Source organism: Solanum dulcamara, chromosome 10, assembly GCF_947179165.1.
Source record: "Solanum dulcamara chromosome 10, daSolDulc1.2, whole genome shotgun sequence".
Classification (NCBI taxonomy): Eukaryota; Viridiplantae; Streptophyta; class Magnoliopsida; order Solanales; family Solanaceae; genus Solanum; species Solanum dulcamara.
The window spans coordinates 1198950-1222351 of record NC_077246.1 but is presented as its reverse complement, the minus strand read 5'-3'; the positions used below and the strand labels follow the sequence as shown (position 1 = coordinate 1222351).

Below are 23402 nucleotides of genomic sequence, written 5' to 3'. Positions count from 1 at the left end.
GTACCGTACAAATATTGGTACTGGTGAATCACATGCCATAGTAAACAAAAGGTTTACTGATTCTAATGATTTTATCATTTGACATGACCGGTTGGGCCATCCCGATTATAATATGATGCGCAAAATTATTGAGAATTCACATGGACACACTTTGAAGAATCAAAAAACTCTTCAATCTAAGGAATTCTCTTGTGTTGCTTGTTCCCAAGGAAAACTGATTATTAAATCATCAGCAACTAAGGTTGGGATAGAATCTCCTGCGTTTCTGGAACGTATACAGGGTGATATATCTGGTCAATTCACCCTTCATGTGGACCATTTAAATATTATATGGTATTGATAGATGCATCTACAAGATGGTCACATGTGTACTTATTATCAACTCGCAACATGGCTTTTGCGAGATTGTTAGCTCAAATTATAAGGTTAAGAGCACAATTTCCAGATTATGCAATAAAGACAATTCGAATTGATAATACTGGTGAATTTACATCTCAATCCTTTAATGATTATTGTATGTCGGTTGGAATAAAAGTTGAGCATTCGGTCGCTCATGTTCATACTCAAAATGGTCTAGCAGAATCATCAATTAAACGACTCTAATTGATAGCTAGATCATTACTAATGAGGACAAAACTTCCTATTTCAGTATGGGGGCATGCTATTTTGCATGCAGCAGCACTTGTGCGCATAAGGCCAATAAATTTTCATGAATTTTCTCCGTTACAATTGGCTTTTGGAAGAGAGCCAAATATATCCCATCTTAGAATATTTGAGTGTGCGGCATATGTCCCAATTGCTCCACCGCACCGCACAAAGATGGGTCCCCAAAGAAGGTTGGGAATATATGTTGGGTATGAATCTCCTTCTATTATAAAATATTTAGAACCTATTACTGGAGATTTATTTACGGCAAGATTCGCTGATTGTCATTTTGATGAATCAATATACCCAACATTAGGGGGAGAACATAAGCAATTCAAAAATGAGATAGATTGAAATTCATTATCACTATCTCATTTAGATCCTTGAACAAATCAATGTGAGCAAGAAGTTCAAAAGATGATTTATTTGCAGAATATTGCAAATCAACTACCGGATGCATTTACTAACCTTCCACGGGTTACTAAATCGCATATCCCAGCTGCTAATGCTCAAGTTTGAGTTGATGTCCCGGTAGGACAATTTGTTCAGACAAATGAATCTAGGTCACGTTTAAAATGTGGAAGATCAATTGGTTTCAAAGATAAAAATCTTTGAAAAAAGAAAGGAATAAATTATCAAGATAATCATAATTTGGAGGCAATTGCTCAAGAAGAACCTAGACACACAACAAATGTTGATACCACTGAGAAGATCCAAGTACCTAAAAATAATGAGAATGAAGAAATCTCAATAAGTTATGTCTCGGCAGGAAAACGGTGGAACCGAAATGATATTGTGGTCGATAATATTTTTGCTTATAATGTTGCCATTGAAATAATGCAACAAGATAAGAATCTTGAACCAAAATCTGTCGATCAATGTAGACAGAGAAATGATTGGCTAAAATGGAAGGATGTAATTCAAACAGAATTAATTTCACTTGAAAAACGTAAAGTTTTCGGATCAATAACCCGAACACTTGAAGGTGTCAAGCCAGTAGGGTACAAATGGATTTTTGTGCGTAAACGAAATGAAAAAGGTGAAGTCGTAAGATATAAAGCATGACTTGTAGCCTAAATTTTTTTGCAAAGGCCAGACATTGACTATATAGAAACATATTCCCCTGTGGTGAATGCAATTACCTTCAGGTATCTAATGAATTTGGCAGTTCATGAAAAGCTTGAAATGCACCTAATGGACGTGGTCACTGCCTATTTATATGTCTCATTGGACCTTGATATTTTTATGAAAATTCCCAAAGGGTTCAAAGTGCCCGAAGCATACAAGAATTCTCGAGAAACTTGCTCAATAAAGCTTCAGAAATCCTTATACGAGTTGAAACAATCAAGGCGCATGTGGTACAATCGTCTTAGCGAATATTTGCTAAAAAGGATATAAAAATAATCCTATTTGCCCTTGTGTCTTTATGAAAAGGTATGAATCTGAATTTGTCATAATAGCAGTATATGTTGATGATTTGAATATTATTGGAACTCCGGAAGAATTTTCAAAGGCAGTAAAATATCTGAAAATGGAGTTTAAAATGAAAGACCTTGAAAAAACAAAATTTTATCTTAGTCTACAAATTGAACATTTTGCAAATGGGATATTTGTCCATCAATCAACATATATTAAAAATATTTTAAAGAGGTTTTATATGGATAAAGCACATCCATTGAGTACCTCAATGGTTGTGAGATCTCTTGATATTAATAAAAATCCATTTCGACCTCATGAGAATAATGAAGAGCTTGTTGGTGCTGAAATACCATACCTTAGTGCAATTGGTGCATTAATGTATCTTGCCAATAATTCTAGATCAGATATAGCTTTCTCAGTAAACTTGTTAGCAAGATTTAGTTCTTCCCCAACGCGAAGACACTGGAATGGAATTAAGCATATATTCAGATACCTCCGAGGGACCATTGTTATGGGATTATTTAATCAAATGAATTCACGTCACAATTGATTGGTTACGCAGATGCGGAATATTTGTCTGATCCCCATAAAGGTCGATCGCAGACAGACTATTTATTTACATGTAGTGATACAACTATATTATGACGTTCAACAAAGCAAACTATGATTGTCACTTCCTCAAATCATGCAGATATAATAGCCATCCATGAAGCAAGTCGAGAATGTGTTTGGTTAAGATCAATAACTCAACATATTCAAGAAACATGTGGCCTTTCTTTGACAAAAAATGTTTCAACAATATTGTACGAAGACAATGTTGCAAGTATAGCTCAACTGAATGGAGGATACATCAAAGTAGGTAGAACAAAACATATTTCACCAAAATTCTTTTTTACTCATGATCTTCAAAAGAAAGGTAAAATAGATGTTCAACAAGTTCGTTCAAGTGATAATTTAGCAGACATGTTCACCAAGACATTCCCAACTTCAACCTTTGAGAAATTGAGATACAAAATTGGAATGTGCCATCTTCGAGATATTAAGTGATGTTTTCATTAGCGGAGTAAAATACGCGCTGCACTCTTTTTTCCTTAGCCAAGATTTTATCCCACTGGGTTTTTCTGGTAAGATTTTTAATGAGGCGGCACTCATGACGTATTACCAGATGTGTGTACTCTTTTTCTTTCATTAGGCTTTTTTCCACTGGGTTTTCTCTGATAAGGTTTTAACGAGACACATTTCACGTGGACATCTAAGGGGGAGTGTTAAAGAACAAGTGGGATGATTGTCCACTTAATTACTTTACCTTGTAAGTGGGCAAGTTGCCCACTTGTGTCCATCATTCTTTCATCTATAAATTGCTTACTTTGCAATGTAAAATAGGTGTAACATACAGACGAATACATCTCTCAATTTTCTTTCTTTTCTATTACTCTCTCCTCCTTATTTTGTTAAATTAGTGTATTTTATAACATATTTTAATTTGAAAGATAAATACTTACAATAATAAAAATACTTATTTCCTAAAATTAACTATCATACATGAAAAAATAAAAATAAACTGATACATATATTAAATAGCATCATGATTAGAAGTCACAACCATGTATCCCATACAAACAATATCAAATCATGATAGAAATTGATTAACGTGATTCTTGAACGGCACAATAAAATTAATTAACATACGTTCCATTTTTTGGCATTCCATTTAATATACAAATTAAAAATATACAAGTTGAGCTATTGGACTTCAACTTATGTCATAATGTAATTAACATTAGTATTTAACTAAATAATTAATCAAATTTTTATTTAGTGGAAGAGTAAAACGGTAATTCAATTTTAAAAATAGGAGCTTTCGATTTTTACTAGTATTCTCCTAAGTCCTAATTCCTGTGCTTATTTGTTTTTAATATTTTGTTTCTTCAAAGCGAAAATTCTGATTCCATTACTACTCAATTTGTAATTTTTTTGAATTCAATTGTTAGATTGTTGGACTTAATATACTAGTAGCAATAATAGAGATGAGACCATCAGATTGAGTGCACAAGTTAAAAGACCACTCCAAAATAAGAGCAATCAGTGCAAAATATTCCTGACATCAAAATAATAAATTATTTTTATTCGACGTAAGTTTATATTTTTGTATCATAAATATAATATAAGTTATGTCTTAAAAAGCATAATAAGTTATGCCGATTAATTCCTACAAAACTTATGTGGATCAAGGCAAAATTTCAATTTAGAACAAACAAATTATGCCAGGTAAAAAGCATAACTTAGTTCTTATAGAACTTATGTCGAGCGAGACTAGTTTGATTTCAGTAAGATAATTATGTCGAAAGAAAAAAAATCTCAAAATTACGTCATAAATAAGGATACCCCCAAAAAAAGAACGACATTTATTTATGGGAAAACTATATAAATTAGACTCATTAGAGAAATTATTTATTCAAATTAGACCCAACTCAAACTATTTACCCTTAATGGACCCATGACCCAAACTTTTTACGCGCCTACCCACTTTCTTTTTTCTTATTTCGAGCATGACATCAGCATGACATCAGCATCACAACTATGAATTAATTCTCTGTGATACTCCGTTGGTATATTGATATCATATTTGTATCATATAGGATTGAGCTTAATCCTATGTGATACTCTGTCGGTATATTGATACTATATCGGTATCATATAGGATTTGACTCTTTTTTTAAGAAATAAATAAGAAACAATTAAGTGAAAATTATGGAAGTCACAATCTTATTTATTAAAATCTAAATTAGTAGAAAATATATTTTTATAATTTTTTTTTTCTCTTTTTGTAAATTTTAAAAAATTGTATCTAAATTATGACTCTTTTTTTTTAACTATTTTAAAATTAAAATATCGAAGAATTGAAACATACATCAATGATACCATAACAGTATGTAGATATACCATAATGGTATCATGGATGATTGAGTAATCTCATCGAAGGACTAAAACAAACCTCATTAAAAACACTCTTCAGTTACTCTTTGATACCACTAAAGTATATTATACTTTGATGGTATCAAGGAGGAAGAAACAATCCTTTAATAAACATACTGCTTAATTATTCTTTAATACCATCTGTGATATATTGTGATAATATCATACAAGAAAAAAGGGCGTGCGAATTAAATAAAAAGAGGTACAAGGTAATGAGACATTTAAGGGTAGTTTTTTTTTTTTGGTACAAGTGTTCTTTTTTCCTTTATTTATTTATTTATTTATTTATTTTAGTAAGTACCTTTAATAATGTTATATTATTTTCCTTTTTCCTTTTTTTTCATATGTATTTTTAAAGATCACCTTAGTTCTTTCTGCCAAGGAGAGCTGAAGGGATTTTGGGGGGCGTAAGTTTCTCCGGCGAATTTTCCGGTAAGAGAAAAGGGATTTTGGGTGTAATTTTCTCCAGCGAATTTTCCGGTGAGAGGAGTAAGGGAACTGGTTCTGGAAAATCAACAGTATGCCAATCAAATGGTAACAATTTTGAATTTCACTAGAAAGATAAAATTATTTGTAGATTTTGGTGTGTGTTAATCAAGTAATTTGTGTGTTTCTAGGGTTTTGCACTGGCAGCCAAATGCAGGGACAACAGTCAATAATCAAATACTGACAGAAGTATCTCAATGTGTTGAGAGTATTAATGGGGTTAAAGAAGGAAGGTGGAAAGATACTCTTAGCTTCTATAAACCCATGCTTAGAGGTATTTCATTACTGAATAAACCATCTTTGCAATTTTTATTTTTATTTTTGAATTTGTTAAAAAGATTGGATTTTTTTCTACACTGTTTTCTTCCTCTTTGTACTTGGGATGCACTTGAGCCGAGGTTCTCGAGGTAGTAGTAAGTTCTGACTACACTTTACCCTCCCCTCACCAAACCCCACTTGGTGGGATTGCACTGGGTATGTGGTGGTTGTTGTTGTTAAAAAGATTGGGTTTTTTAGAAGGTTTACTCTTTTGTAAGGTAATTTTTATTTTTTTTATAACCGTGGTATCGGAGCTAGCTTTCCCGCAACCCGATTAGTTCCACGGGATACTACCACCTCCCATCAACAAGAGGTATCAGATAACTCTGTCATGAAGGCTAAGATAGATAGGAAGAAATCACTTAGTGTTTTTGTCTCTTCTGGATTTGAACTTGAAGCCTCATGGTTTTCAACCCACTTTATTGACGTCTGTAAGGTAGATTATTTATAAGAGAAGTAATAATGGAATGATTTGAGTGAAGAATAGAGCAAAATGGTTGAGGAGGATTCGTATATCCGATGATATCAATCTTGTATAGTTAATTGATTGATTGAACCTCTTTTGTGTGGCAGCCTTTCGGAAGAGTGGTAATGTCACAGTGGAAAAGGGGATATGCGTGGGGGGTGGGGGTGGATTTGAACATTTACAGGGTAAAATATAACTAAAAATGAAGAGCTAGGGCAAGGATGTGAAGATTTTACTGGGTAAACATTTAAAAAGAAAGTTAGGACTCCCATTGAGTTGAGCAGCCTCTAGTGAGGCTAAAAAAGGTGTCTTGTCCTTTGGCTTTTGGGAGAAAAACCCTGATCTTTCTAGGCTATATAACTGATGAACACATACATTGATGTATATGTTAATAATAAGTTTAAGATATTCATTTACAAGCTAGTTAGGCTTAATAGTATATATTGTGCACACGTGAACCTGCTTCAACCTCACATGTCATTTTCTTATAATCGAGAAATCTCTCGATGGGCCTGCTCCTCTACTATCATTTTCAAACTGGTGGCATACATCTCATGCATCATGCATTGCCCTCTTACCAGAGAGCAACTTTGCATGTCATTTTTGTGAGTACTTTTTGCACCTTAATAGGAGATTTGATTTTGGGATTATTATTTTTTCTATTAGTAGAACAAGCTAATGCGTTGGAGTTTCCCCGAGATTTTTTGGGGATTTCGCTTCAAGAACAACCAAACAAGTATTACATGGTAATTAGAGGGCAACGATTGATCATGGAAGCAGATTCATCAATTCAGACGATAATGGAGAAGTTGCAGTCTTACAAAACGAGGGTTGCACTTAACTTTGAGGTTTGTATATTCTTACTGCTGAAAGATGATTAATTTATGTAGCATCATCTACAACCTTGGCTTTGTTATGAGTGATGTCATCCGCATGTATTGTGCTTCAATGCTTTGTAAAAATTGAAGAACTATTTTTTTTTATGAAGTGAGGCAAAGGAATACAAAAGATGTGAGTTTGACAGCGCATTTACAATTGAGTGCTACAAAACTATAGAGCTGACAAAAAACAAAGAAAAAAGTGCTACAAAACTAGAGAACTAAGGAAATCCAGAAAGACATCTAGCCTCTGTTGAAGTCGAAACCTTATCAAAACATCCGCTGTTCCTTTCGATCGAAATACACCAAAAAATGCTAGCAGGTACCATATTCCAGATTTTCCTGATGGTACTGTCAACTTTCTTTGAACTCCAGCTCACATAGGCATCTCTGACAGAGAAGGGCATAGGCCAGTGTAATCCAAAAATATTAAAGAATATGTGCCAGATATCTGAAGCCACTGGAAAGTGGAGAAAAAGGTGGTTTATGGATTCTGAGGTTGAGTGACATATGAAGCACTTCTTGTCCAACTGCAGACCCCTTCTAGATAGGTTGTCTTGCGTGAGGCAAGCGTCCTTTAAGACCAACCAACTGAAGCAGCACACTTTAGGAGGAAGTTTTGTTTTCCAAACTAGTTTCCTGGGCCATAAATCAATCAACATGTTTGAGCACATATCAGCATAACCAGCCTTGACAGAGTACATTCCACTCTTAGAGCTTCCCCATTTCATTTTGTCCTTCTGTTGAGAGTTGGCAGTGCATCTTTCCAGTAGTTTCGGCATTTCACAGTAATCCTGCAGGTTCCTTTTAAGAGTTGGGATCCATGTATTGCCTTCTCCGTTTTGTGCAACATAAGAGTCTGGTTTCCTTGCTATGAGAAAGAGATTTGGAAAAGCATCCTTCAGTATTGTGCCCCCTGCCCATTTTCAGTCCAAAACTCTTATGTTTGCCCCATCACCAATCTGAAAATGGACATCAATGAGAAGGCTCCCCAAAGATTGTGAATGCTCTTCCATAATCCTGTGCCATGAGGTGTGCTAATAGCTTTAGTGCACCAGTGGCTGAATCTTCCATATTTTGCAATAATAATATCTTTCCATAAGCCAGCATCATCTTGATTAAAACTTCAATGCCATTTCATCAACATGCTTTTGTTATGTAAGGCTAAGTCTTTGACCCCCATTCCTTCAAGTGCTTTTGGAAGTGTAATTTAGTCCATTTCACCAGGTAAATCTTGTGTTTAGAGGTCTTTCCTTCCCATAGAAGAACTTCCCCACTTTTATATAATATTTACCTTATAAAAAGAAGTGAAGATTGAAGAACTTCAAGATGATGATTGTTTGACAGGCTACATGCTATTTCCTAAAATCATATAGCAGTCATAAAATAAAGTCTCAATTCTTATAGAGTTGTGTCATCCAGTTGGTTGGCCATTGGCCAACTATGCTTTTTCAAACAGGACTCATTCATTTGAACTGGTCAAGCTTGTTCCTGGCAATACCAAATGCACTATATGTTGCTGGCAAAGGTTGCATGTTCTTTATGGTGATTCTTAGAAGATATTTTTTTCATACTTGTTATTGCTTGCCTTGCTTTGGTTTATCCTTCAGAATTTTAAAAAAAGGCTTTAATTAGCCTTACTTCATAATACTCATTAGTGTATTTGACTTATATAGGGGTTTCAGTATCAACTTGGTGACTTCCAGCTGCGAGTGGGAAAAGTTGTTACAATACACTCTGAGAACTTGAGGGGAATAGTTATGGAGGTATGAAATACTTTTAGATATTTCTTCTCAGTTGAATGTTTATTATATAGTTAAGCCTTTTTTTGGAACATAACTATGTAGGATTTCTCTGATCTATTATGCTTTTAATTCTTCCTGGAGAGGAATTCATTCATTGAGCTTTACCTTGAAAAGTAATTACTACTTGTGTTCTTTTCTTAATGCTAAAAGATGGAAAAAATGAAGGTACAATGAAATGGATAAGAATCAAGTCAATCGTTGCTGGTGTGTCTAGGGGCAGCGTGCTTTAGGTATCACATGTGAGACTGTGTGGGAACTATCTTGTTGTCCCGCTGACGGCTGACCCCAACTTTGAATAAGGAGAGTTGCTATAGATCGATGGCTAGTCTAAAAATAGTCAAATTATACCCCTGCTGATGGAGACAATGATTATCTCATCAGTATACACTGTTTGATGGACTCATGTTGCCTAGTTCTTAACTTTCCAGTGTGTTTCTCCACCTTGTCATTGTATTGCAATGGTACTCCACAAATTTTAAGCAGTTTTTGTTATGAGCATGCTGGCCTCAATGTTTGTTTCATTTGTAGATGGAGTATCTTCCGATTTCCTCATGGGAGACATCGCACCAGATTATGGGTGAATTCTTCGACATATGGCAGGAAGCTCTTGGAAAAAGATCATTACCAGGTCATTTTGTGCACGTTGAACCAAATTTTTCAGAGTATGGCCTCTCTGATCAATACACTTCACAGCACACAGCTGTACAGTATGCTAGCATCATGGCTCAAATGATAGCAACAGCTCAATCGTCACAACCAATGAGAAGTTAGAATGTAGCATAATGTTCTGTTGGCAATATAATATTTTGGCATTGGTACCTGAAGTGTTTTGAAAACCAGGTCATTATGATGCTGCTACTGCTGCCTTATGTAGAAAACCAACGTTAAAGACAGATCTAAATAGCAAGAAACTAAAGTGTTTCGTGGATTTTAACCTTTGCCTCAAGCAACATAGAGATTATTGATATCCAGGAGTGTGCTTTCTTTAAATTATGTTGTACTCTTTCTGTTCAGGAACAAATTCGGAATATGCAGGTAAAACGTGATGTCGGTATATAGTACTTGTATACTTACAACTCAAACCAGAATCTCAATACAGAGCAATCTTAGAGCTACTATGGTTTCAGATCAGTGTACTTTCTTTTCCTTCGACTGTGTGATATGTAAGGGAAATGCTAGCTTTTGTCTGAAGAACTTCATGGACTTTTAAGCCCATATAGGCAAGTATTGAAGCATTGGAGAGTAAAGCTTTCTTCTTCAATTATTCTTCTGCTCAAAAAGGAAGTATATTATATATGTTGATTACTATAGGAAACTAAAGCATTAGATCATTTATTAAACTTGAATAGTTTAAATTCCATCACCATTAAAGTAATAAAAAATTAAACTTGAGGGGTATATCGGATTTTTTTTCCTTCATTTTTTCGATCGTTGTTGCATTAAAGTGAGTTTGAAGAGTGTATGAATGAGAAAAATGAGTCTTAAATCACTAAGTACCAATGACATTGAGGCTTACTGGCCCAGCAATGAGCTATTTTTCTTGTTCTAATGACAAACTCTGCTCTTATTTCACCTTTTTTTTTACCCCAAAGAAAGTTGATTACTCTGTCATTGAGCATGTATTCAGTTTGATTTTAAGAATATGTGCCTAAGAGAGGATGCCCAGTGTGCTACTTTAATGAGTTCAAATTTTAGACTGTTGGACAAATATAGTAACAATAATAAGAAAGCATAATACATAAACATACTCAAATTTAGCCTTAGCTGACAAGTAAACACTCCAACTTTGATATGCATATCTAAACACCTCAACTCGTCTCCATTATGTCAATTGAAGTATTGAACACTCCCAACTTACAAAATGATCATTTAAACATCTCCAAAATTTATGTGCCACGTAAACGGCGAGTGTCCACTAGACACAATGGAAATGAGCTAGAGTGTTTGGTTGTCAATTGAGACCAAGTTGAGATGTCCAGATATGCACTTTTAAAGTTGAAGTGGCCAACTGCAACCAAATTTGAGCGTCTATATTTGTACATGCCAAATGTTAAAAACTTTGCCTACCTGTGTCTAGAATCATATATTTCAAATCTTGAATCCACCTTTGATCTTTCAATGTCATCCAATGATGGAGACCTTGTCTTTGGGAAAACATCATTCTAAGTTTTGGCTATGGCAATAAAACGACTACTTTGCAGTGAAAGCAATTACTTAGGTTTCATCCAAAAGAAAACCCAGTATAGGAAGAAAAGATATGAGATAAATAGTAGTGTCAAAAACTATACAAAGCTGAAAGTCTGAAAGATGGTACATCAAGCAAACTATTGTTTGAGCTTAATCTGTACATGTGCAGATAGGACAATTAGGTCTTCCAAAAATGGTATTGCAAAAGATCTAAAAAAGGACAGTGTGGTACACTAAAGCTCTATGCACGCGGTCCATGGAAGGACTGGACCACAAGGGTCAATTATACGCAGCAAAAGATCTAACTGCTAAAAAAGTAACTACTTGCTAACCCAGTGGTTAGTCGGGTTGAACTATTCACGCGTTTGAGTCTTCAGTGTGGTTATTTTTTTCTGCAGTTCCAAGTTTGATATCCTTTCCAGCTCCAAAGCACGTTCGAGCTTTTATCCAGCCAAGAAAAACATTTGGTGTAATAGACGTAAAGTAAACGACAATGTTATAGCAATGTACCACAAATAATGAAGTATTACCTTAGCTGTTCGGCTGCTCCATTCTCCCAGAATAGCTCTGAGTCTCTCGTTTTCTTCTACATACTGTTTCAGAGAGAGAGGGGGAGAGATGTCATGCACCCTTCTTCGGTAAAAAAAGAAGAGGAATGATCAAGTGAGACTGCGAAAGCCTAAATACTAACAGACAATGAAGATAGAATAAACCCAGTTGTGATCGACAAGGTTGTTGTTGTATAAGACTTGTGTAGCAGACCACATTAAACAATTTAGATATAACTTGCTATGACAGTTGAGAAACAACAAACTAATTAACAGACGAAGCAAAGAGACCCAAGAAATTAAAAAAGAATGCGCTAAATTCTTTCAAAATGGTCCACTTTTATTAGGCCAATAAATGACTGCGTGAAAAGCTAATACTACAATGTTATTTTATAATAAGTTCATTATTAATAGCAAATAAGTCCCAATTGCTTAACGAAAGAAGATTTAAAGATGCAAGCAAGTCCGAATCAACATAAGTGACCATTCGCAGAAGAAAATTAAACCCAGCTATAACTACACAGATATATTACTTCTTTCATAACCCAAAAATGTTACTCTACTTTTAAAGCATTCAACACACCTGATTGTTTACATTGCGAATACGCTGAATCTCGGCATCCTTCTCCTCTATAATAGATCGAGCAAGCCTCAGCTCAGATTGCAATTGATTCATCTGAAACCCACAAGTATTTAGTATAAGAGGTAAAAGTATAAAACAAGATGCACTAAACTTCCAGTTTGAAGTGAGAAAAGAAATTACATTCCTAATAAAAAACAACTTCCCACCACAAAACAGACATGCAATTGCACGTGTGCTATTCAGAACCATAGGTCTGTTGGAAATGAAAAAGGACAAAAACACATGCCACATATTACCTCAGCTTTGAGTGTGCGTAACTCTTGATCTCGAGTTGCCAACAAGTGAGCAAGATCTACCTGGAAGAACCAAGACAAGTTGTTAACTTCATCACTTTCAAAACTTAATCCCAAATTCTAGTGATTGATGACTATTGAAGATGGCTAATCTCATTTTCAGCAGTCCTCCCATATTATACAGTTACCAATTTTTCTTTCAGAAAAAAAATATTCTCGAGAGAATCATAAAAGATGTGAGTGCTAGTGTATGCAATATTGCTCTCAGCATCTATGATATTTCTATTTTTTTTTATTTTTCCATTTCAGTTACTCAGTTCGTCAAAACACATTTACATGAGCGATCAAAATGATAGGGCCAAGCTTTAATGCCCCTACTAATAGACAGAAAAGCTGGGTGATCACCTTAAGCATATGGAACCTTCACACTAAGATCTTATTAGTTTGTGTTTCTCGAGTTCTTTTTTCCCTCGATTTTATTCTTATAGCTTAAATATAATTAACTTTCCATGCAGCCCAACAAGTACATTTTGTTTCTTTCCTAGATAATACAGAAACAGCAACACAGTTTTGAACAGCAAAAACACATACCTGAGGTGCGCTCCCATCATTAGACCTTTCGTATTTGCTTAAGGTTTCTTGCAGTCTAAGAATCTAGAAGAAAAAGGATTAAATTAACTCAAAGGAAAGAAAGAAAAAGTTCCATAAGAAACAATCAGTATAAAAATCCATTTGGTCATAAGAGATATATACATCCTAAAGTGACAAGACCTATAAATACCTAGACGTGTACTTTCTTTCCAAGAATAGCAGGTTATCTTATACTAATAAATATACTTCTATGTGTTATTAACTACTACTTGATTTACCAACTAATATATAGCAGCCCAAAGTCCAGTTTCTACATCCTTCCCAACCCCCAAAAAGTTTGAGAAGCATATTGCCAGTAAGATCTCGGAGTTTTTAATAACCGCATACCTCCTCACCCAAAAAGTGTATATTTTCTTGCTGATATTGCAACAACGCCATCTGCTGATCTGATAGTCGACCGCCATCCTGGTACCTGTACAACAAAAGGCTCTTAGCAAAATTATCATTTTTATCATCTAAAAGCAGTGGTGAAAAAATATCTAGAAGCACTGAAGCTTTCTTCCATCTCTTCTCAAAAGTCCTATCCAAGGGCCATAAAGATAGAGTCGCAATGACATGATAAAAGTACAAATCCCTGTCACATATAATGATTGGTTTCGGAAAGACAAAAAAATACTTGGGATTTATTATTTTAGCATCAGTTATTCCTCTTAAGGCCTCCCACTTCTACAACTACCAAATGCTTGACCATATCAGAGATCAAATAAGATATCATGTCGCAAAAGCACTTACTAGCACTAACTACATCTCAACGATCATCAACTCAAACAAAGATGACAATGTCAATCCCAATTTGTTTGACCCAACTCTTTGGTCGTTCCAACTCATATTACCCCTTCCTCTAATGCAAATATCCCCACCAGCAAGATTTACACTTGCCAAAAAATAAATACTTCTTTATATTCTTATAGCTTCGATATCACATTTAACAAAATTGTCCACTTCCCCAGATTTCAACTACACACCTCTAACAATCTGCAATTAACAAAACCTAGTAAAGCTCGGCAGAGTTATCTATATAGGGAGTAGGAGAGTAATTTGACTTGCCAAATACATTGCAGCTTTTGTTTCATTGTCAAGTATAGTGGAGCATAATTTTTTGATTCATTTACAGACTCAAAAAGAGAACTGTGCTGAAGTCATTTTTTAATTAAAATAATGCACAGAAATTACACCCACATAGCACCTTGTTGTAAATAGGATCATGGAAGAGCCCTCCATTAACCTGTACAAATTTAGGGCCTAATTGCATGGCCACCTTGTAATTGAATTTGGGCGTAATTGGGTGTAATCCTTTTAACGACTGGACAAGTAATTACAGGTCAGCATGGAATTGGGTGTAATTGAGGGGAGTAACTACTTCTTTTTTAGTAAAGGGTAACTTGTATTTTATATCCAACCAAAAGACTCAACACCTACAGATCAAGTGTTGAGGGGAGTAATTACACTTCCCAATTCTCAAGGGGAGCAAAGAATTCGAAGTAATTAATTACCACTTACCAGATGACTTTCCAAATTCTTTCTTTTTTTCATTTTTAATATTTCTTATACAGTCACACATTAAAACTTATTTACATGACATTGAGTATCATACTGTAATTACATTGTAATTACTATATTGTGTAGTTACTAGGTTGTGCAATTACTAGTTTCTACACGGCCATGTAATTTTGTAATTACAATATTGTGTAGTTATATGTTGTGTAATTACTAGTTTTTACACGGTCGTGTAATTAGATAGTAGTTTCCAAGCAGGCCCTTAAAGGTAAAGTAATAGCCACCAAATTATTGGACAAAATGTTTCTCCATAATCAGAATGTAAACCTGAGAGGTACCTCAAACCTTCCAGAGAACTTGATGGTTGAAGTGGAGAATAAAGTGACTTTAAAACATCAGGCTGGGAATCCAACGAATTGTACTGGTGAACACAACCTGCAGAGAGTAAAAGGTTTAATTGACTTCAATTTGCATCTGTACAACAACAACAACAACAACAACAACAAACCCAGTATAGTCCCACCATGTGGGGTCTGGGGAGGGTAGAGTGTACGCAGACCTAACCCCCATTTGTACTTTCTAATAATCTAGAACAGGTTGGAATTTCGAATAAGTGACTTAAAAGCCAGAAAAAATATTTGCGTTTCTCAAATATGAAGAGGCTTTAAGTTTTAACATCATCTCTCTAGCATGCAATTCTGCGTGACTCTTCTCTAGACGGTGAAGATGTTTGAAAACGATAAAATTTTACCAAGGAAATTGACTCTTACTAAAAGCAACCCAAAAAGGAGGTTACTCACCAATATAGACTGTCATGAAAGAACCAACACATACTACTTCCGTCAACATGACAATCCTGCAATAATGAAGCAAGCAAACTTTAGAAAACATTACACAGAATAAATATATGAACTTCAATGCCACGGCTATAGCCCCGCAACCTCCAATTCTGCATGTCACTTAAGGAACAGAAATGCGACCACACACACATACATACATCCTTGAGGTCGTAATATTTTGAAAATTGTAAAGCCTAGAAGCAGCCTTTACATTGAGCCTGAACCAGTGAAACCTTCAAATTCTTTCTTCTTCCAACTGTGAATGACAACTTTAAGGATTAGATGGACTTTTCTGGGGGGAACTAAGATCAAGTTCATGTGCTACATCCACGAAATTCATTTACTGACCAAATACAAATGGAGATAAAATCCCACCCCACAAATCTGACATTTTTGGTCCTATTTTTCGTGGATTCGACAGAACATATTGATATATCAAATCCACCTTAACTGTTTTCAGTCCTTGAAGTGGATATCTCTAAACCAAAGCGAGAACGGCAGCAGTTTAGATTTTACCCTCTGACTCATTACACTCTTCATCTGTGCAAGTCTGGAAAATGTGTCTCTATTATAAAGAAATTCACATTCATTTGCTTTCAGTCCTTGAGGTGGATCTCTCTAAACTAAAGTGAAAACTGCACCAACTTATATTTTACCGTCTTCCTCATTACACTGTACATTTGTGAAAGTTTTCTGGGAAATATCGTAACTGAAAATTTCAGGTTGTATAGTTAAGATGTTTCCTTTTTTAATTCTTATTTCAAAACAAAGCAAATTAAAATAAGAATTAGAGAGATTCAGTTCCTTTACCTTTTTCATGTTAGAACCTGGGGGGCAATACCTAAAGCTCCAAGAAAGTCCCATATAAAATTCCTTGAGGTCTCACTTTCCTCATCTATAAATTATCTATGGATAGTAAATAAAGTTATTATTCCCCATCATACTTCCACATTTCAAATTGCTTCACCTACCCAAACTTGAAATCCTAAAGATTTTGAAAAGGGTTATATTTTATTTTTATCCGCAAAACCAACTTTCTGACTTAAAATGCTACCTTGCCTAAAAGTGTCTAGGTTAACTTAGATTTAACATTTATGTTTTGCTAAAAGGTAGCTGTATCGTAGAACACCTTGATAAAGGAATAATTTACTAATGCATAATACATCAGAAATTATCCTCAAATTAAGAAGGAAAAAGTCGCCAGGGACCATTGCAATACTGAAAGTTGCTAAATAAACATCTCTTCATGCAAGGAGCTCCACAGAACTAAGAAAAGCCAATTTCTTGGAATTTAAACCTGAGTAGTGTAGACATAGAGAGGATGCTAATATGTGGGTCCCAAACCATGACAAGCAGCATCGCAGCGGTTCCTGTAATTGAAGCGTTTCAAATGGATCCATTTTAAAAGAAACAAAAGAAAAATGACTCTTAATATTTTTTTAAACAATTACGAAAGCAACTTAGAATTAAACTAGTTAGTTGTTCCTGAAGTATTACTCAGATAACAGACGAATCTGACAAGAAATTACAATAGTGCATCTTTTCTTTAAAAAGAAAAAAAATAATGGTCTTAGCTTGTTTCATTGCACACATTTTGATCTCATGAATATTATCTTTTAAGCTCAGAGTTCATTAATTACTTCTCAAGTCAAAATAAGGGATATCGTTGACTGGTACAAGAATAGAATTCATTGCTTACACTTTCTTTCTACTGGTTGGCTTAACCTGTATTTCAAGAGTAAATACCGCAGTGAGGAATAGCGACTTGGTGAAGGGAATCTATGAGAGAAGGTTCTCGAACCGGGTTACGACCAACGAGGAACCAACGAGTTCAGTCGAACAATCAGATTTATCAGCTTCGCTTTTCCCCTATGGGGGTTGTAGTGGGGGGTTGAGAAGGTCCAAGACCAGATCCTCATACGTATATTAACAGATCATACATAGAAAATAATTGTAGTTCTGTAAGAAAATAGCAGAGATGCAATTCACTTATAGCAGATTAGTTAGCATGCTATATGATTTCTTCCCATCTACCTAAGTCTAGGTAGCCAAAGTTAACCAACATTTGTGTTGGTGAGAGGTAGCAAGTACCGAGGGGAATAATTAAGGTGCACACAAGCTGGCCCAGAACCACTGTTAGAAGGAAAATAGTTGAATACTAATAGCAAGATTTGTTTTGACCACAGATTTGCGGTAGGGATGATCAAAACTAATTGAGAAAAAGGATAGTAAAAGAAAAGACTGCCGCATAAACTAGAGAACCAGGTAATGCATACCATACGCGATTGTAGCAAATGGTAGGCGAATAATATGCTTCAGTTTCTGGCTGAAAATATAATACCCCTACAAAATTAAAGTTCATATTATTGCAAATCTCAGAAATTGTCGTTCATCAAACATGACTTTGAATGACAGGAACACTAAAACGAAGATAATCTATCTTGATAGCTGAAATATATCAGAAAAATCTATTTCCCATCCAAGTGATACTACCAAAAGTCCCCCAATCACCAAAAGAAAGATATCAGGAACCCTCAGAGTATGTATCTGAATTGTAGAGCAGAGAAGCTGCCAACTTGCTTAACTGAATTTACCTTTCTTTGTACCCCCAGGATAGAAAGGAGAAGGAAAAAAATAACAAAAGCTTGAAATCCACATGCGACTCAACTCTTCCCTCTGCTTAAAAATTACATTTCATGATTTCCTTGATCCATTTTCAAGGTCTTAGGCCCTACTACAATTGCTTCCAGTGAGATTATGCTCTATACCTCATTCGAGAAACCTTTACTTCCATACAGTTTGTTAATCAGGTTCTTTCACCATAGTGATCCCGTTTCTCCAGCTTACTGGTATGGTGGTACCCACCACTTTGGACACCCCACAGAGTGCATACTAAGGAAACACTTGAATAATATAATTTTTTCGGCACCATGATATCATTAATATGCCAAAGACCCCACAAGCAGATGATTTATACCAAGATTATATACAAGGAGAGATTCCTTTTTTTTTTTATAACTAAGTATATATGAGAGATTTTCAACTCCATGTTTTCTTCTGTGCACGCGTCACAAGAGAAGGGAGAGGAGAAGGGCGAGGTATGGATGAAAGTTATATCAATGAGGTCATATATTCATTTATAGTCAGTGTTGTTTTTAACCTCTTTTACCCAATAACTTTCATCTCAAGCTATATAATGAAAGAATAATATTTATCATTAATGGTCATTTCAACAACAAAACCCTGATCCCAAGCTAGTTGAGCTCAATACATATTTTTATCATGAAATATAGTACAAATACTGACCTGTAACCGTATTTTCTTAACTTGATAGACCAAATATTGCTGAAAAATGCCTACAGATATCAAACACTTTTGTTTAGGCATAGAGCTACAGAGGGAAGTCAGATGCTGGAAATATACAATGAAATGTGGGAGATATAAATCTTATGATTTGCTGAAAGCATAGGAAAGAAGCCAGAGAATGTGACTTCATAGCGCACCTGTGACAACAAGGAGGGCAACATTACAACTGCAAAGAAGTGGGAACACTAATCCTTTTATAGGGTGAAATATCCATGTAGCTCCCACCGCCAAAACAGCAAAGCCTGCCTACAATTCGTCAGAATTAGTTCACCTATGAGGTGGCTAAACTTGCATTTTTGTCACAGCCACAAAGAATTCATGAACTGATACTTGCCAATAAGAAACAGTAGAAAATACTTCCAATAAGGCTTGTAGGCTTCCTATGACCGGATAGAGGTGCTTCATGCAGTACGTCCACGAACCTACAGTTGAACAAGCAGCATAACTAGTAATTAGAAAGAGAAGCTGAAGTATTAAGTCAAAACGGGAAGTACCAATTGTTTAGTCTTAGCATTTAACTTGAATAGTCATTATGATTCCTAAGAGACATCTCTACTTACTTACACGCAACCTGTATACCTTCCTAGTTCACCCCTCCATTCCTTTAATTCATTCAATCCCTTAGGGATACTCTCACAAATTACAGCCTTCTTAGTGTCTAGCTTCAAACTTCAAAGATCATTAGAGTATAATCACTTAGAAAATTATAAGAAAATCATTAATATTTGGAAGGAGCTCATAGAAGAAATTCAATCAACTATACCTTAACCCCAAATTAGTCAGGATGGACTATATGAGTCCTCTGTATCCATGGTATTCTATTTAGACCATTCCATTCCAAGCCAATGTTGCACATACCTAGTTGGCAACATCCCAACAAATTAGTATTGGAGGATTTAACATGGGAAGAAAATAGAAATCACCAAGTCCCTCTATCTCATTTAATGTGGCATACTTCTCATTTATGTGATATACTTTCCTTTTAAGTTTGTCCCTGAAAGAATGGCAACTTTCTGTATGTATAACCAATTTAACTTTAAATTTCACATTTTACCCTTAATGAGATGATTTACCGTCATCCCACTTGTGGGACTACACTGGGTATGTTGTTGTTGTTGATGAGATGATTTAAAGTCACACAAATGGGTATGGTTTCAAACCATAAGTTTTGAAAGTCTTCAGTTTTTCCTTAAATTTTGTTCCTATCAAACACCACCACATAAATTGAGATGGAAGGAGTAATATGTTGTGTCAGTTGACCACGAAATAATCTATCGAAAATACTCTCTCTACCTTCATGAAGTAGGGGTAAGGTTGCATACACTCTACACTCCCCAGACCCGACTTGTGTAATCACATTGGGTATGTTGTTGTTAATTAGTTGACCATGAAGTACAATAGCTCCTTCGCAAATTGCTTATGAATCAACATGAGCACACCTTGATTAATTTACTAGGTAAATGTTATCTCCTATCAACACAAGTATTGGATAACTCTACCCATCAAGGCTTAATTAGACCAGAGGAGTTACCAAGTGTCACATCTGCAGGGATCCCAACCTTGGTCCCAAGGTTGTTTATTCAACTCTTCAACCATTAGGAACCCCTTGTGGACAATGTTATAGTCCGAATTGGAGAACGCAACCCAAAAGACTATCTATTAGGTGGGAGAGCTCATTGAGCCTATTAATTCATTACTATTTCTCTATTTAATCAATGAGGAAAAACTGACACACGATAATCGTCCTTGCTTGAGGACCAACGACTTTGTTGGTCACGACTGGCACCACTTTTTTAATCCAGGCCAGCACCTTTGGCCCCCTTATTGCCCAGTTGGTCACGACCGGCATCTCATTCCTTTTTTCCTTATTAGACTTAGTTGGTCACAACTGGCACCACACTTGGATCTAGGCTACCATTCCTGGCACCACACTTGGATCTAGGCTACCATTCCGGGCATTCTACTAGTTGGGCAAATCTAGCACCCTTCTAGATTGAGACCCACTCTTAGTGGTCTATTAGGCCATCACTTTGAGTATTAGTCTCAAGCATTAATTGACCTGTTTTGATACCAATTGTTATAGACTGAAAAGGACAGCGCAATCCAGAAGACTAGCTTATTAGGAGGAAGATGTCCATTCAACATAAAAACCCGTTTGCTATTTCTCTTTTAATAAATAGATGGTGATAGTTCAGGTAGGAAAAGAAAAAGGGAACAACCGATTGTTGAGGTGTGAAACATGCGAAAAAGTGACAGTTCAAGTGTGTTTTTAACCATCATCTCTTGAATTAACTTGGGAGCAAAAAAATAAGAACTTTGGAAGAGCATTGCATGATTTTGAGGCTTTGGGCAATGAAAATAGTTCTGGTGTTGCAACACTGTGTTACATGCCAGTGGAATTGTAGTTCTTGGTAAAATTTGGATCTGATAGGCAGGGAACTTGTGGGCTGAAGTTATATGATTGTGATGCTTGCAATTAAAAGTTGCTTTGTATTAGAAATTGAGTTTTCTATAGATGAGTAGTGGTGTTTCTCTTCTTCTTATTCTGGAAAAAAAGAAGGTATATATGAGTTTACTCCGTAATGTTGCAGTCAGTAAGTAGTCATTGCACTTAAAACTATTTGTCTAACATCTATGTTGAATCAAATCAACTTGGGATGAAAAGAGAGGAATTTTCTTACCATTTAAGACAAAGTATAGTCTTGAGATTTTGGGCAATGTGAGTTCTATGAAAAATAGGTTCCTTAATATGCCAGAAGCTACATAATTTTTTGTGTGGAAGTGTAACTTAGAAAACGTATGAGACTATTCTATTGAAGGTCTCGAAATTTCTTATTCTTCAATTATTGCTATTATCTGTTGTTTCCCCTGTTTGTTTATCACATTATTCTACTATGTATGGTCTATTACACTTTCTCTATTATTTGTTATGTCTTATTTGATATGCCTTGTTCTACCTCTGTATTGTCTTTTCAAAACTCCCTTGTTATGCGTTACTTGAGCCAAAAGCTCCATCGAGAGCAACAAAAGTCCACAAATCCCCCAATTGACACCAACGAGTAAAATCTCCTTGTGCTTTAGAACCCCATATTAACAACAAAGAATGTGCTAAACTATTAGTAGGAGTAGAAAACTGCAACAGTTAATAAATTGCAGCCTTCCAAATAAGAACTGGTCAATCCATGGGTATACCATGACGTTACAAAGGTTGTACTTGTGAACCGAGGGTCGTTTCGAAACAACTGCTCTATCTACTCTATCAACACGGCATAGGGGTAATGTTTGTGTACACTCTGTCCTCCCCGTCTATTGGGTATGTTGTTAAGGGCCAATTGACACACAACAGGCACCCCTTGAAAAACTATCACAAAACCGCCCTTTCACTTCCCAAAATCAAGGTTATCTCAACGGAAGTACAGTCCCCCTTTCAACCAGTTCAAATCCCTAATTTCATAACAATGAATATGATCCCAAAAACGAAAAATTACAAGTATTTTACTGATTTTTCAGCTTGCTCCGCTAGAAAAAGATGAATTACTAAATTACTAAGCATTTTTTTAGCAGATAATTAACAGAATTATGATATATTTGAAATTCCAAGTACAATCAGTATAATAGATTAAAGAATTTTTAGCACTTACAGATTGCTTTCGTCTGGTAATGCTGAGATTAAAGAAATTTCCGTAGACATCTTCTTCTTCGTCTTCGTCTAGCTTGAACAATTTTTGCCCTTTTCAATATTTACAGTTTCTTCAAAAATCATTTAGCAGATTCTCAATTCCTTTGAAAATGACAAAAATGGTGGAGAAGAGAGCGTCAAGGGGTCGGGTCGGGTCGAATCGGTCCAACACTACTAATTCAATCAGGTCCGGTTCATGGTCGGTCCGTTAAACAATTATAATTTTTGTTTGGAACTCCCATAAAAACTCACAACATCTGTCACAACTTGTATCCTTCGGGTGGTAACCTGCTTAATGTGTAATATCTCGTAAATTACATAGATAATTATACTCTCTTTGTTCTATTTTAACTGTCATATTGTGTTTTTTGAAAGTCAATTTGACTAACTTTTAAAGCTACATTAAATTATATTCATTTGATATTTTAAGATAAAAATTTAGATATTCAAAAACTATATGAAAAATACTATAAAAAAATAATAATTCATATCAATATGATGAAAAAATACATCTTAAAATCTTAGTTAAAATTCATATCATTTAAATCTAAAAAAAATAATTGTGACAAGTAAAAAGAAATTGAAAAAGTATTTTTAATCTTTTAAATATGTCAAATTTGAGAAAGTGTAATGAATCAAAAATAGCAAAACAGGGGACCTCATACTATAAATATACCAGAAATAGTAAATAGAAAAATACATGAAATGTACGTCCAAAATATGAGTTACATGCTAGAAATCTTATATATTAAATTTATATATATAA

General features: G+C 35.1%; 2 protein-coding genes across 3 annotated transcripts; one reads left to right on the top strand and one right to left on the bottom strand.

Moving 5' to 3' along the window:
* The first annotated feature begins 5369 nt into the window (after positions 1 to 5369).
* LOC129871546 (mediator of RNA polymerase II transcription subunit 20a-like) lies at positions 5370 to 9958 on the top strand. Of its 2 annotated transcripts, none has more exons than XM_055946488.1 (5): positions 5370 to 5574; positions 5658 to 5800; positions 6980 to 7158; positions 8865 to 8954; positions 9522 to 9958. In XM_055946488.1, the coding sequence occupies exons 1-5, from the start codon at positions 5561 to 5563 to the stop codon at positions 9762 to 9764; spliced, it is 669 nt and encodes a 222-aa protein (XP_055802463.1). In that variant the 5' UTR covers positions 5370 to 5560; the 3' UTR covers positions 9765 to 9958. The 2 variants fall into 2 exon arrangements, with proteins under 2 accessions (XP_055802463.1, XP_055802462.1); XM_055946487.1 differs by having other exon boundaries at positions 6977 to 7158.
* A 1276-nt stretch (positions 9959 to 11234) lies between these two features.
* Positions 11235 to 22841, bottom strand: LOC129870744 (protein FIP1-like). Its single transcript, XM_055945600.1, has 14 exons — positions 22599 to 22841; positions 19288 to 19379; positions 19095 to 19199; positions 18898 to 18947; positions 17868 to 17934; positions 16889 to 16961; positions 15553 to 15608; positions 15091 to 15187; positions 13583 to 13667; positions 13196 to 13258; positions 12608 to 12667; positions 12312 to 12404; positions 11711 to 11773; positions 11235 to 11620 (listed from the first exon to the last, which is right to left on the bottom strand). Exons 1-14 carry the CDS (start codon positions 22646 to 22648, stop codon positions 11534 to 11536), a joined length of 1041 nt encoding a protein of 346 aa, XP_055801575.1. The 5' UTR covers positions 22649 to 22841; the 3' UTR covers positions 11235 to 11533.
* Between the last annotated feature and the right edge of the window lie 561 nt (positions 22842 to 23402).

Coding starts and splice junctions, on each gene's coding strand:
- LOC129870744 (XM_055945600.1), bottom strand. CDS start 22,648: ATGTCTACGGAAATTTCTTTAATCTCAGCATTACCAGACGAAAGCAAT. Junction 19,200..19,287: donor CTACTGTTTCTTATTGGCAA/GTATCAGTTCAT, acceptor AATTGTAGGCAG/GCTTTGCTGTTTTGGCGGTG. Junction 15,609..16,888: donor TCTATGTCTACACTACTCAG/GTTTAAATTCCA, acceptor TCATTATTGCAG/GATTGTCATGTTGACGGAAG.
- LOC129871546 (XM_055946487.1), top strand. Junction 5,801..6,976: donor CTATAAACCCATGCTTAGAG/GTATTTCATTAC, acceptor TTTTTCTATTAG/TAGAACAAGCTAATGCGTTG. Junction 8,955..9,521: donor TGAGGGGAATAGTTATGGAG/GTATGAAATACT, acceptor TTTCATTTGTAG/ATGGAGTATCTTCCGATTTC.